This window comes from Brienomyrus brachyistius, unplaced genomic scaffold (genome assembly GCF_023856365.1).
Source record: "Brienomyrus brachyistius isolate T26 unplaced genomic scaffold, BBRACH_0.4 scaffold38, whole genome shotgun sequence".
Classification (NCBI taxonomy): domain Eukaryota; kingdom Metazoa; phylum Chordata; class Actinopteri; order Osteoglossiformes; family Mormyridae; genus Brienomyrus; species Brienomyrus brachyistius.
In genome coordinates, this window is record NW_026042313.1 from 1217658 (window position 1) to 1232010 (window position 14353).

General features: G+C 43.0%; 1 protein-coding gene across 1 annotated transcript; it reads left to right on the top strand.

The window, feature by feature from the left end:
• Positions 1–6212: 6212 nt before the first annotated feature.
• On the top strand, positions 6213–10522 carry LOC125722421 (kelch-like protein 10). Its single transcript, XM_048998581.1, has 6 exons — positions 6213–6399; positions 6937–7426; positions 7792–8400; positions 8921–9070; positions 9705–10059; positions 10147–10522. The coding sequence occupies exons 1-5, from the start codon at positions 6239–6241 to the stop codon at positions 10002–10004; spliced, it is 1710 nt and encodes a 569-aa protein (XP_048854538.1). The 5' UTR covers positions 6213–6238; the 3' UTR covers positions 10005–10059; positions 10147–10522.
• The last annotated feature ends 3831 nt before the right edge of the window (positions 10523–14353 follow it).

Sequence of the window (14353 nt, forward strand, 5' to 3'; positions counted from 1 at the left end):
CTCATGAGCACTCGCCCACGTGGCCTTAGGGTCGCTGCTTATCACGGGAAAATTTATGTGGTGAGTGACTCCTTTCTTGCACCTTGAACCATAGGTGACAAGTTTCAAGTTTTACCTATCTGTCTTTGCTGCTGTCATGGATTGTGATTCCCTTAAACCAAACAAAATGTTCACTGTCAGAATAACTCACTGTGAAGGCTTATCTGAATGCATGTACAAAATATATACCACCCTCTTTAGCCTCCCTGCATTCATTTCTGGGTTATAAACGAATATGTTGGGGGACTCTGCTACAAGCTCGGGTAGTAAAGTTTCGATTTCTGATCACAGTTTTATATTCTCCAGTTCCAGACATAATTGTTGTTTTTGTCAGAGTCTGTTTAACTACAAATGGCATTTTTAGTAATAATAATAATAAAAGCAAAATATATGAGCATAAGGAGTCTTAAGGCTCATGAAGGCTCGTGATTTTCCCCTAATTCTGCTGGTTTTCCCTCCACCCTAATCCCTGTCTTTGGTACAGTTAGGTTCACGTGTCTTTAACACAAATGAGTTATAAGCTTGTGAGACAATGGAAGCCTGCTTTCATAGGACTAAAATTCCTGAAAAGTTTGTGACTTTGGTAAAGCTGATATTTGCTTATCCTTTTGGTACCTGAGTGATCACTTGCTTTTGGTGTCTCCCCGGTGGGCGGTTCCAACGGGTCACATTACCTGCGGAGCGTCGAGGCCTATGACCCTGCGATGAACCACTGGCGTGCTGTGGCCCCCATGTTCACGGCACGAGGCCGTTTTGGCATCGCAGTGGTGGATGACCTCCTGTTTGTGATGGGCGGCTCTGATGACGTCTGGGTTACAACCAAGGTGGAGTGTTACGATGCGGGGACAGGCAGCTGGTTTAGCGCCCAGGACATGAGCAGAGCCAACAGAGACTTCAGCTGCTGCGTAGTGCCTGCGCACCCCCGCATCGTACAGCACGCTGCACCTCGGTAGTCCCATGGCCACCCAGGAGGAGATAAACCCACCTGCCTGGTGGGTAACCTCAAGTACACCCCCCCTCAAATTCTTTCCCTAAAATGTACAGTGCTTACAGAACACTGGGATACTTTCTTAGTTTTCTAAGAATGCTGCAATGTAACCACACAAAGGAAACATGTTCAGTCTAACAATTATGTGGGAGCTCATGCATATGCAACAGTGTCTCTATAGCTATTTGGTGAATGCTGGGCTGGGAGGCGGGAAGAGACTACTTGTCTGTCACCAGGAGTCCGAGTATCAGATGATGGACATTTGTTCCTGTCATTTTCTGCTGTTCTTTTCTGAGACCATGATACCAATAGACACTGCTGCACTTTACCATACAGAGACATCTGGAAGCTGGGGAGGGCATCTGTGCTCCTTCAGCCACAGACAGACTGAGGCAGACGACAGGCAGGAGGACTGGAATAACAACAATTTAATTTGTTTTTCATTGATCATTGTTGACACACCACGAAATGTGAACAACGAAACAACGTTAAACAATATCGCTGGATGATTAAAATATAAAATATATATAATCAGCTGTGCTATGGAATTTGTGTGTGTGTTTTTTAGCTAAAGGGTTAAACAAACACTTAATTGTATTCATCATACCATATATGAGTAACCCAGCCTTTGATCAGTTCCTTCACTCTATTGTTACAGATTTTCAGAAAAATACATCAGGATTATTGTTGTGTTTTGCATTTCATGTAAGATATAAAATTCAATCTATATGTATGAAGTCAACAACCACACAGCGAATCTCCTCGGGATCCTGGCCGGCGATCCCCCAGGCAAATACACGGTCCAGTTCTACCAATCCATCGGCCATCCATCTGCCACAGCTACAGTAGGTGTTACATGTACGTGGGCGTCCCCTTGGTCTGGTCCAGCCGCTTGGGTCCTCAGCAATGAGGATCCTGCGACCCGGATCACCCTCAGGGAAACGCGCCACATGGCCGTAGTGCCCTAACTGACAATCCCTCACAATGCAGGTAATGTGCCCCCATTACCTGGAGATGCATGGCTTCATTGATCAAACTATCAATCCTCACTCAAGTTGGCACATTTGGTCTGAACAAATAAAATTTGCAGGTGGGGGACGAGATTGATCGTGTAACCCAAAAACACGGAAGAAACAAACACAAAAGTACCAGACTCTCGGGTTGGGGGATGGGTGTTGATATTGGAGTGCAAAATTAACACAGATGGAAGATGGACAAGTACTTTTGATTTGTGTCCTATTCTCAGTGTATGACGAATTATAATGGCTGTTTGTTAGCCGTTTGCATACTATCTTATGCGAAAACCGGACGACAGAATTCTGTTGTAGTCTAGCTGACTTAGCAAAAAAAATCCCTTACACTATAAGGCTACATTATTTAGGAAAGTCACCTTAGTGTAATTACAGAGTAATGCATTGCTTCCAAACACTGATGTTGTGATAGACTATTCAATTAAATGCTTGTTATACATATAATTCTGAATATTTGATAAATTGGGCAAAATCATATGTTTGTTTTAAACATGAAAATGATGCATGCATGTATCAGAGTTTTATAGTGGGTTTCTATTCAGGGGCACTTCTGAAACATTTTGGAGCACCCTCTGCCACTGCCACCGCCCAAGATGAGGAGCCGTCCACCTCCTCAGCCACATATGTGTCTCCACAAATGTCTGATCCCGAGGATGAAGAGCCAATAGCAGCCACTTCAGGTGTGATTGTGCGTTGCCTGAGTGTGTGTGTGGCAAAATATTTTGCAAAGACTGTTCCGCCACCATGAATGCTGTGTATTCAAAATAACTTGTGTATACTAATGCAAATGTATGCTCATAGAAATGCCTGGAGCTGAACCCCCTGAGGATAAGCCCATGCCTACAGAACCTGCAAACTGGCCTTCAGATATCACTGACAGCATTCGAATACCGCTGGTTTTGCAAAGGACCAAGTAAGGTAGCACCTGACTTTGTTTTTCCTAGAAATGAGGGTGATGGAAGAAGTTGCCACCAGCAGTATTTTAAGAAAACACTAGTTAGCGGTGAAAAGATGCCTAAAAGCTGGCTAGTATATTCTGAGAAAAACAACAGCCTTTTTTGCTTTTTTTTGTTTTCTAAAAGACACATCCGTTTAACAAGTTCTGGGCTGATAGATTGGAAGCATGCCAGTTCTCTTCTCACCTCACGTGACAATAGTCCTGAACACCATAACTCCATGAAAGCATGGAAAGAGCTGGTAGTGAGGATTAAAAATGGTGAAACAATTAACAAACAAGAGATGGCACTTCTGCAGGCTGAGAAAATAAGATGGAAAGCGGCGCTGACTCGTCTCACTGCTATCATTCAATTCTCTCGCAACTACAGGGCAACAGGCTTTGCATCTGCACAAATGTCAGCCAAGGATATGTGTGAGGACATGAACGTAGAGGCTGTTCTACAGCAGAAAAGACAGAGATCTACAAAGCGGCACTTCTCTCACAAATCATTTGATGAGCCATTGAGTGATGACTTAAAGAACCTGGAGGTGACCTTTTTTAATGTTGTTGTTGATGCTGCAGTGTCTTCCATCCAAGAGAGATTCACCACATTGGAAAATGTGGGACAGAAATTTGGAGGACTGACACATTTTCCAAATCTCTCAAATGATGACCTCACTGAACAGTGTAAGACCCTCGGTGCTACTTAGCTTTTTCAGGACCAATCAGACTTGGATGCCGGAGAGCTTGCACAGGAGATTAAGAATTCGTCTGACTTACCATCAAAATCTATGACCTGTCTTGAGCTGCTGAACTTTGTGCATGACAGCGAACTCTCAGAAATATACCCAAATTTGTGCATTGCTCTGAGAATTGCAGTTACTCTACCTGTAACTGTGGCTTCAGCAGAGAGGAGCTTTTCAAAGCTGAAACTTGTGAAGACATATCTGAGGTCCACTATGTCTCAAGAACGCCTCACTGGCCTTGCTATCATCAGCATTAATCATGCAATTGCTGGCCAGATTTCATATGATGACATTATTGATGACTTTGCATCAAGGAAGTCAAGGAAGGTCCTGATATAGATGACAATTATTTCATATCACTGTGTGTTGTGCAAAGTGCAATCATGTTAATTGTGTCATTTAGGAATGCCTTATTTTAATTGTATCTGCCTTTTATACTTATTTAATATAATAATTTTATATGTATGTCTTATTTTGACTTCTGTGCGTGCTTGTTTTATATTTAAAGTTATATTTATTTAAAGTTCTATTTGATGATGAGATGATGATCATGATGATGACCTTTATTGCTGTTGCAATACACCATGTCACTAGTCACAAGTACCGGTGAGAAACTGGCCATCAACCGACCATACATTTTATATGTATGTCATATTTTGACTTCTGTGTGTGCTTGTTTTATATTTAACGTTATATTTATATGTTAGTTATTATGTTTGTTTGTGTGTGCATATATCTATATCCAGTTAAATTCAGTATGTTTCGGACAACAGTTTTTTTTTACGATAAAATATGTTAATGTACAATCCTTAATATGTCTTGTGTGTGTGTGGGTGGGTAAAAGTAATTAATTTACTTTGGGATTTTAGATACAGTAAGATATTATACACAGACCTAAATAATTACATAAACACAGTCGTTGCTGTTTCAGTTCCATCCTACCATTTATATTGTCACAGTGAACTATATCCTAAGATGTACTTGTACAACGTTTGTATATAGTATAGCATGAAAAATAATAATAATAAAAAAACTCAGCCAGAGTAGAATTGTTTATATATATATAAATATATAAAACACTCGTGCGCTCTTGCGTTGTGTACACCCAAAATGACGATTCCACCATACACTGCGGCTAGGCTATATCGAGTGTGATGTTAGCTGCAAAAGACGCAAGCAGATCCCAACTTCACTTTGCTACACGTCCACTGTAAAAGCAGGGCCACAAATAAAACACCACCTACCTCTCTGTGCTCAATTCAAACGGAAAATGTCGCCAAATCCATTCGCCATTTCACTATGTGCTGGCTAGTCATGGCGCGAGCATTAGCGACGGACGCGAACAGCTTCAGCTTATCTTGCCACAATTCAGCTCGACTGTTTAAACTTCAGCCAAACACAACATTCTGTGTTAAGTGAGAATTCTAACGAGAAATAATAATTACTCACATCGTTCAATGGGCGCCCTCGGAATATCTGTCCTGCCGCTACTCCCATCCACTTCTAACTTAACTCGTCCATCTGTGTGGGGGTGCGCAAGAACGATGGGTGCCGTGAAGCTGCAGGAAAACAAACTTATAAACCTGCACGGAAATATATTAAACGTGGAGGAGTTAGTCGGCAGAAGTGAGGAATTACAAAAAAAAAAAAACGATTTCTCAAGAAAAGATCATAAAACAGGAAAATGGTCAATAGCACATGGAGTGATATTGCACACTGTACCTTGATTGTAACATAACTGCTCTATAATATATAATCGATTATATGCAATAGCGTTCAGGATTTGGGTGAAGTGTACACAGCACAATAATCATTGTGATAATTCCACACTTGCTGCAATACGTTTTCATGACTGTATTGGGGATATATGCGGTCCGATAAATACGTCCGCCTTGTGCTAAATGTGGACCAAAACAGACGGACTACACAGCCCAATTTTCAAGGACCATTTTTGTTCTAAATAAAGGCCACAACGAGCCGACCAGATTTAGCCCATAAAATAATGTCCTGTGGACATTTGTTGCTCAGTGGCTTATGTTTAAGGTGGAAACTAGGGAATAAGATACGAACTTTAACCTCGTTCCTGACAGACATGTGAAGGACCGTTTTTGTTTTTCAGTTTTAGAAACGCAGCTGAGGAGAAAAAATATGATTTTTTTTTTTTTTATTAATTAAGGAACTATTTTATTTATTTCGGGAATTCGTGATTTGACAATTCATACATGATACAAAACGTAAATGCTAAGATAAGCACGGTATACATTTACCAAAAGTGATATTAAAAACATTTCACTTGTTCTTCTTGTACAGCTGATTGCGCATAGAAAATATTTCCCCCCAATCAATTTCGAATCTCAAATATAGATTTAAAAATAAACGTTACGGTATCTTAGAACACTGTGACGCAAAAGTGCGGTTTTTGCGTATTAGAACGTATGTACGTCATTTCGAGTGGTATAAAAAGGAGAAAGAGACGAGACATCCACATTTTTGAATAATGATGGCACACGACATGGAGCGAGTACTGATGTCCCCGGCGTTCGAAGTGTTCAACAAGCTTCGGCTGGCAGGACAGCTCTGTGACATGGTCCTCATCGCAGACGGTGTTCAGTTCAACGCCCATAGAGTGATTCTGTGTGGCTGTAGCTCCTACTTCCAGTAAGTAGCTGTGACCCATATATGAAGATGCGAAAACAGCAAGGAGTCAGTTTTTATCTCTCATTAGCAATGACTTCTCCTTGGCAATAAGGCTCTAGGATGACAGAAAGTTTATATTAATATATATTATATTAAATTATATTAATGTAGGTCAGTGCTGATCAGAAATATTTCTGATAAGTGTACCACCTTAACTTTTACCATATAATAATAATAATAATAATAATAACAATAATAATGGTATAAATATATAAAAAGGGGACCATGTCAAACATGAAAAACAAAGTATTCCGGGGGACTTGCCCACCAGCCCAACTAAAATATATTAAAGGGGGAGCTACTGTTGGAAAAATAAGAGTTAAAGCCCCTGGTCCCTAGTTCTTTGATGCCTATGTGATCATCTGTAGCAGGGCGTCCTTATCTCTGGTTTATTTCCATTTGGGGGTCCCTGGTTCAGAAGATTTAGAAAACCCCTTAATTAACTTTGCCTGCAAAACCCATATTTATTAGATGAGTCACTTCTGGATTGTGTTTCAGGGCTCTGTTCGCCAGTGACTGGAGTGATTCAGGAAAGCGGGAGTACCAACTCCCAGGCATTTCCCCTGAAACATTGAGGCAGGTCATCGAGTACGCCTACACATACTCTGTGGTCATCACAGCTGACAATGTGGAGAACCTCCTGGCAGCTGCTGATTATCTCAGTGTCCTGGGCATCGTACAGCGCTGCTGTGACTTCCTGCATGAGCATCTCTGCCTTGACAACTGTGTTGGGCTTGTCAAAATCGGAGAAGTCTACTGCCTCAATGAGCTGCACCAGTCTGCATTCAAATTCCTCCTGAAGAACTTTAAGGAGGTTGCCATCACATCAAACGATTTCCTAGAACTCACGCTCGAAGAACTTTGTGACATCATGGAGCGGGATGAACTGAATGTCAGAGAAGAAGATGTGGTGTTTGACGCCATCCTCCGTTGGATCGAGCACGAGCCTGCCACCCGAGAGGCCCACATTTCAGTTCTGTTGCCCAAGGTGAGTATAGTTATACTATGTTCGCATTGACTTGTGTATATAACAATAGAATGCTCATTGAGTGAAGTCTTTATTACTGTAGCTAGAGACTGAACCTTCATTTCCATGTCCCATAAGTCTATAACCAAGGCTTCCAGGTATTACACTTGGGAGGAGAGTGTAACAAATAATGGAAAACAACACACTGACATAAAATAAGTGTTAGCTGACACATCTGAGACTTTCTATGTAAATGGCTACAGCTAAAGAAATTAAAATTTGCACTTCCTGCTGTATCCTTAATGTTAGGAATTGCTCATCTCCAGAGATTCACAGAAAGCACTAAGGAACTCATGGGAATTCTCTCATTCTTGATTTCTGTGTAGGTTCGCATGGCTCGTATGGATCCAGAATATTTTATGAAGATCGTCAAAAACAACGATCTAGTGAAGGCCAATGCGGCGTGCAGGCGAATTATCAGCGATGTCTTAAAGGTCATCTATGATCTTGACGAAAGTCCACTCTCTGACTTTGAGAACCCGCTGATCCGCCCACGCTTGCCCTCTGACATTTTGCTGGCTGTTGGTGGTTGGAACATGCGCACTACCAACTGCATCGATGCGTATGACACACGGGCCGACCGCTGGGTGGATATCACGCAGGAGGAGCAGACCAACCTAGCTGGTCATGGCATGGTGTACCATAATGGATTTGTGTACTGCATTGGGGGGTTTGATGGCCAAAACTCTATTAATACCGTGCGCAGATATGACCCGATCACACGAGCATGGCAGCAGATGGCCCCAATGCACTGGCAGCGCTGCAATATTAGTGTGGTCGTGCTTGATGGGTTCATCTACGCCATGGGTGGCCATATTGGTTTCAGGCCCCTCAATAAAGTAGAGCGGTACAACCCAGTAACCAACAAATGGACCCAGATCGAGCCCATGAATGAGAGGCGAAACGATGCCAGTGCCACCACCCTGAATGGCAAGGTAGGGTAATGGGAGGGCGTCTGCCTGTGTTTACCTTCATTTTCCCCTTGAAATTGAGTATTTTACTCAATCATGAGTTCTCTTTCTCTTCAGATTGCTGATTTTAATCCATAATTACTATGTTCAATAAATTTAAGTATTTGCATAAATGCATTATTGGTCTCCATTAGGGGCACATTGGGTAGTGCTGTGGTGTCATATCCAAGACTTGTGAGATAGATGAAATGGTGTTCCCATGTCAGGTTTCCTTTATTCTGTTCCTGGCGGAGCAGAATTCAAAACTCTTTGCAGATTTCCCTTTTCAAACAGCCATACTAAACCTGAAAATTAGCTGATTATGGTGTGTTTGAGAAGGGAAATCTGCAAACTGTGTTCCGCCAGGACCGGAACTGGGGAACCCTGTCATACACTATGCATAGCATATACTTTTATTTTTGAGTCACAATGAACTTCATCTGTAACCTCCAAACCCCAGTCATATACAGTATAACGGTGTTCACAGTTAAATTGTTTTTCATAGATATACATCTGTGGGGGCTTCAATGGAACAGAGAGCCTTTCTACAGTGGAGTGCTTTGACCCCCTCACTAATGAATGGAGCTTGATCACTCCAATGAGCACTCCCCGTCACAGCCTTGGAGTCACGGCGTATAGAGGGAAGATCTATGCGGTGAGTGATTCCTTTCTGTGTCAAATCTCACATTTTACCTGTAAGACTCATGGTTTTTTTGTCTTTGCTGCTGTGTCTTTCATTGTGATGCATTTAAACCAAACAAAACAGTTAAATGCCAGAAATACCTGCTGCAAAGGCTTATCTTAATACACATAAAAAACATATATGCTACCCTCTTTAGCCTCCCTGCATTTATTTCTGGGTTATAAATGGATCTGCTGGGGGTCTCTGCTACTAGCTCGGGCTGTAAAGTTTAGATTTTTTATTAATTATTTTCCCTAGTTCCAGATATAATTGGTCAGATTGTTGTTTTTTTCAGTGTCTGATTAGCTTCAAGTGTTCGTTTTAAGTAATAACAATAAAAAAGCAAAATATATTAGCATAAGGAGTCATTTTTGAAGGGTCACAGTTTTCACCGAATCATACAAGTATTCTGTTGCCCAAATCCATGTTTTCATTGCATATAGGTTGACATGTGTATATAAGCTTGTGTCATTTATAGACAATGGGAGGTTCTAAAGAGCCTGCCTTCATAGGGTGAAAATTGCTTAAGAGTTCATGACTTTGGGAAAGTTGATGTTTGCCCATCCTTTTGGCAACCAAGTGATAATGAATCTTTGGCATCTCTCAGGTGGGCGGTATCAACAGGCCTGATGACCTGCAGACCATGGAGGTCTATGACCCTACCACAAACCGCTGGCATGCTGTGGCCCCCATGTCCACACCACGCTGTGAATTTGGCATCGCAGTGGTGGACGACCTCCTGTTTGTGATGGGCGGCCACGATGGGTTTAGGGTAACTAACAAGGTGGAGTGTTATGATGCGGGGACAGGCAGCTGGTATCGTGCGCAGGACATGAGCAGAGCCAGAAAACACTTCAGCTGCTGCGTAGTGCCTGCGCACCCCCGCATCATAAAATACGCTAGTTAGTCCCTAACGGCCACCAAGGAGGAGAGAAACCCATCTGCCCACAACAGCATGCCCAGTACGTAACCTCATTTACACCCCCAACCCCGAATTCTTTCCCTATAATATACAGTGAGTTTCTATTGACACCTCTTTTTTTCCCCAGACTCTGCTTCCTCATTGGAAGGTGTGTTGGTGGGATCGAGGTCTTTGAAGTCAAGGCTGTCCGGAAGTCATTTTCCATGGCCTCGCTAAGCTCCTCCCACACCTGAGTTTTTGCCTCGACGACCGCCGAAGCCGCATTCCATCATTTCATCACCGCTGTCCACCAGCGGGTTCGGGGAATGCCGCCACAACAGGCACCGACCACCTTACGGCCACAGCTCCAGTCAGCCGCCTCCACAACGGAGGCATGGAACAAGGCCCATTCGGACTCAATGTCCCCTGCGTCCTCCAGGACATGGGAGAAGCTCTGCTGGAGGTCGGAGTTGAATCTTCTCCTGACATTGCATACTTAAAATAAAGTTCTCTTTTTTATATTATCTAGTTTGTGAAAGCGTCATAAATTTCCCATTTTGGATAAATGTTGTTTGAATATACTCCTTCGTTCTCGTTTGACGGTTCTCTTCAGAAATTCCGCTGCAACCATCTGTGATTACTAATTAAGCACTAAGGTTTTTCATAATCAATTGAAATACTGGTTTAGTGCAGCCCCTTCCCCTGGGACCTACAGTAAACATAACTGGCAACTTGAATTTGGAGAAGTGATGTTACCTCTGGATTGATTACAGTATGTACTGTACACAATATTATATTGTGGGTGTCAGAGTTTGCGTGTGCGAACGGGCAGGCTGGCAGGAAGGAGGCAGGGAAGGACGAAGCAGGGAGGTAGAATACGGGGAAAACTGGGGTTTTATTAGGGGGAAGACGGCTATGGGCAGAACGGGACATGACAACAGCACTAACATCAATGACGGACATCGGACAGGGCAAGATGTGGACTGATATAGACAAAAGACATGGCGAAACGACAAGGTACAGCTGGGCATGATAGGGGAAGCACACGTGGATAATCAGGGGGCGTGGCACACAACGATCGTATGAGCCGGGCATGACAGTGGGCCTGCGTTCATAGTGGGGTACCGTAGGGTTCAATTTTAGGACCAGTACTGTTCCTAATTTACATTAATGATATTGACACCAATACATACAGTAAACTGGTTACATTTGCAGACGACACCAGGGTGGGTGGCGTAGCAGATATTGATCTAGCAGCGGAGAGGCTACAACGGGATCTGGATTTAATTAGCGACTGGGCTGATACCTGTCAGATGAAATTTAACATACAGTAGATACATGTAAGATAATCATTCAGAGAGCAGAAATATAAAGTACAGATATTTTACGGGTCCCACTGAAATAAAGGTAGCTGATTATGAGAAAGATCTCGGTGTGTATGTTGATGCTTCCATGTCCCACTTTCGCCAGTGTGGGGAAGCAATAAAAAAGGCCAATAGGATGTTGGGTTACAACTCTAGGTGTGTGGAGTTTAAGACAAGGGAAGTGATGCTACGATTATACATTGCTCAAAAAAATTTAAGGAACACTTTTTAATTAGAGTATAGCATCAAGTCCATTAAACTTCTGGGATATTGATCTGGTCAGTTAAGTAGTGGAGGGGGTGGTTAATCAGTTTCAGCTGCTTTGGTGCTAATGAAATTATGAACAGGTGAACTAGAGGGGTAACAATGAGACGACCCCCAAAACAGGAATGGTTTAACAGGTGGAGGCCACTGGCATTTTTCCCTCATCATCTTTTCTGGTGGTTTTTTCACTAGTTTTGCATTTGGCGACGGTCAGTGTCACTACTGGTAGCATGAGGCGATACCTGGACCCTACAGAGGTTGCACAGGTAGTCCAACTCCTCCAGGATGGCACATCAATACGTGCCATTGCCAGAAGGTTTGCTGTGTCTCCCAGCACAGTCTCAAGGGCATGGAGGAGATCCCAGGAGACAGGCAGTTACTCTAGGAGAGCTGGAGAGGGCCATAGAAGGTCCTTAATCCATCAACAGGACCGGTATCTACTCCTTTGTGCAAGGAGGAACAGGATGAACACTGCTGAAGCCCTACAAAATGACCTCCATCAGGCCACTGGTGTGAATGTTTCTGATTGTTTGGTCAGAGACAGACTTCATGAGGGTGGCTTGAGGCCCCAACGTCCTCTAGTGGGCCCTGTGCTCACTGCCCAGCACCATGGAGCTCGATTGCCATTTGCCATAGAATACCAGAATTTGCAGGTCTGCCACTGGCACCCTGTGCTTTTCACAGATGAGAGCAGGTTCATCCTGAGCACATGTGACAGATGTGAAAGGGTCTGGAGAGCCTATGGAGAACATTATGCTGCCTGCAGCATTGTTCAGCATGACCAGTGTAAGGAAGAGGACTCCCTTACTATTATTTATATTGTAATTTGTATAGCACGTTAGCAGCACATCCTCCTTTTTAATAACAGCACTTTATTTAGCTTCGGACTTTAACCATGGATTTGCACAGAACAGTTGCAAACAAAGTTTATTTATTGAATATTTATTGGGAATTTTAAAATCAGTTGGTAGCCTTGTTTCAGATACTGCACAGCGGCTCCTCATCAAGGAAGGTGGTGGTGTCTGTGAAAAGGAATGGTGATTGAGGGAGAATAAGGTTTACCAGTAAGGACAACTAATGCAGATGGGTGGGGGTGAAAGATCTAGAATTAAAGGGGGTGCAAAGAAGTAATTGTAAGATGTAGTTACTCACCTTTCTTTCCTGTGTTCTCTCCAAGGTGTTTGGGCAAATATTTCCCTGGGGTCCAGACACCATTTAAAGGTTCCGGGAGAGACCATGGCTTAAGGAAGGGTGGGGAATCTTTTGTGCTGGGGTTTGGGGTTTTATAATATGGGTTTTTTGGGTAAGATTAAAGAGGAAGATGTTTATTAATATGAAAATGTGAAATGCAGTTGTATATTTATTTATGTAGGTTGATGTGTTGTGTACTATGGTGGAAGGGGGGGATTTAAGAAATTACCTGTGAGTGGAAGAATGGTTTAGTCTGTGACAGCTGAAAGTATTGAAGGCTGCCAGTTGTCATTAGAGGGTTTTTTTTTTTTTCTTTTTTGCTGTGAAGACGCTCGACGTGTGAGATGCTTGTAAGAAGAGCTGCATGGAAAATAAATACGTGTTGTTCCACTGCATTTGGGGTAGTCTTTCTCACTGTAAATCCAGCCGCTGAGGGCCACCGTATTACAGTACAACCGGTTTGGTGGTGGGTCAGTGATGGTCTGGGGAGGCATATCCATGGAGGGACGCACAGACCTCTACAGGCTAGACAACGGCACCTTGACTGCCATTAGGTATCAGGATGAAATCCTTGAACCCACTGTTAGACCCTATGCTGGTGCACGACAATGCCCGGCCTCATGTGGCAAGAGCATGTAGGCAGTTCCTGGAGGATGAAGGAATTGATACCATTGACTGCCCCCCACGTTCGCCTGACCTAAATCCAATAGAACACCTCTGGGACATTATGTTTCATCCATCCAATGGCACCAGGTTGCACCTCAGACTGTCCAGAAGCTGTGAGATACCCTGGTCCAGATCTGAGAGATCCCCCCCCAGGACACCATCCGTGGTCTCATTAGGACCATGGATCGATATTGTCAGGCATGCATACAACCATGTGGGGGGCATACAAACTACTGAGTATGATTCTGAGCTACTGTAATAAAATGACAGCCAATGGACTAGCCTACCGCATCATTTTTCACTTTGATTTTCGTGGTGGCTTTGAGTTCAGCTCTCTGTAGGTTGATAATTTCATTTCCATCAATCGATGTGGCATCCTTTCATTCCTAACACATTACCCAGTCTACATCAGTATAGATATCCAGCATGATTTTTTTCCCCATTGATGTCTGATGTGTTTTCAAAGTGTTCCTTTAATTTTTTGAGCAGCGTATAAATTCCTTGGTAAGACCCCACCTAGAATATTGTGTGCAGGTTTGGTCACCATACCTTAAGAAGGACACTGCTGCCTTGGAAAAGGTGCAACGTAGGGCCACGAGAATAATTCCTGGTCTTAGAGGAATGTTTTATGAGGAGAGGTTAGCTGAGCTGAATCTGTTTAGCCTCGAGCAAAGGAGACTATGGGGGGACATGATCCAGGTGTATAAGATTCTAACAGGTCTGGATGCTGTTCAGCCAAATGGCTATTTTAATATTAGTTTAAATACCAGATCTCGTGGCCATAACTGGAAATTAGCGGGAGGACATTTTAAAACAAATTTGAGGAAGCACTTCTTTACAAAGCATGTAGTTAGAGTATGGCATAGTCTT

Bases quoted from the DNA above. Each gene is read 5' to 3' on its own strand.
- LOC125722421 (XM_048998581.1), top strand. From the start codon at position 6,239: ATGATGGCACACGACATGGAGCGAGTACTGATGTCCCCGGCGTTCGAA. The intron at 8,401-8,920 runs GTAGGGTAATGG...TGTTTTTCATAG, and splicing joins CCACCACCCTGAATGGCAAG to ATATACATCTGTGGGGGCTT. The intron at 9,071-9,704 runs GTGAGTGATTCC...GGCATCTCTCAG, and splicing joins ATAGAGGGAAGATCTATGCG to GTGGGCGGTATCAACAGGCC.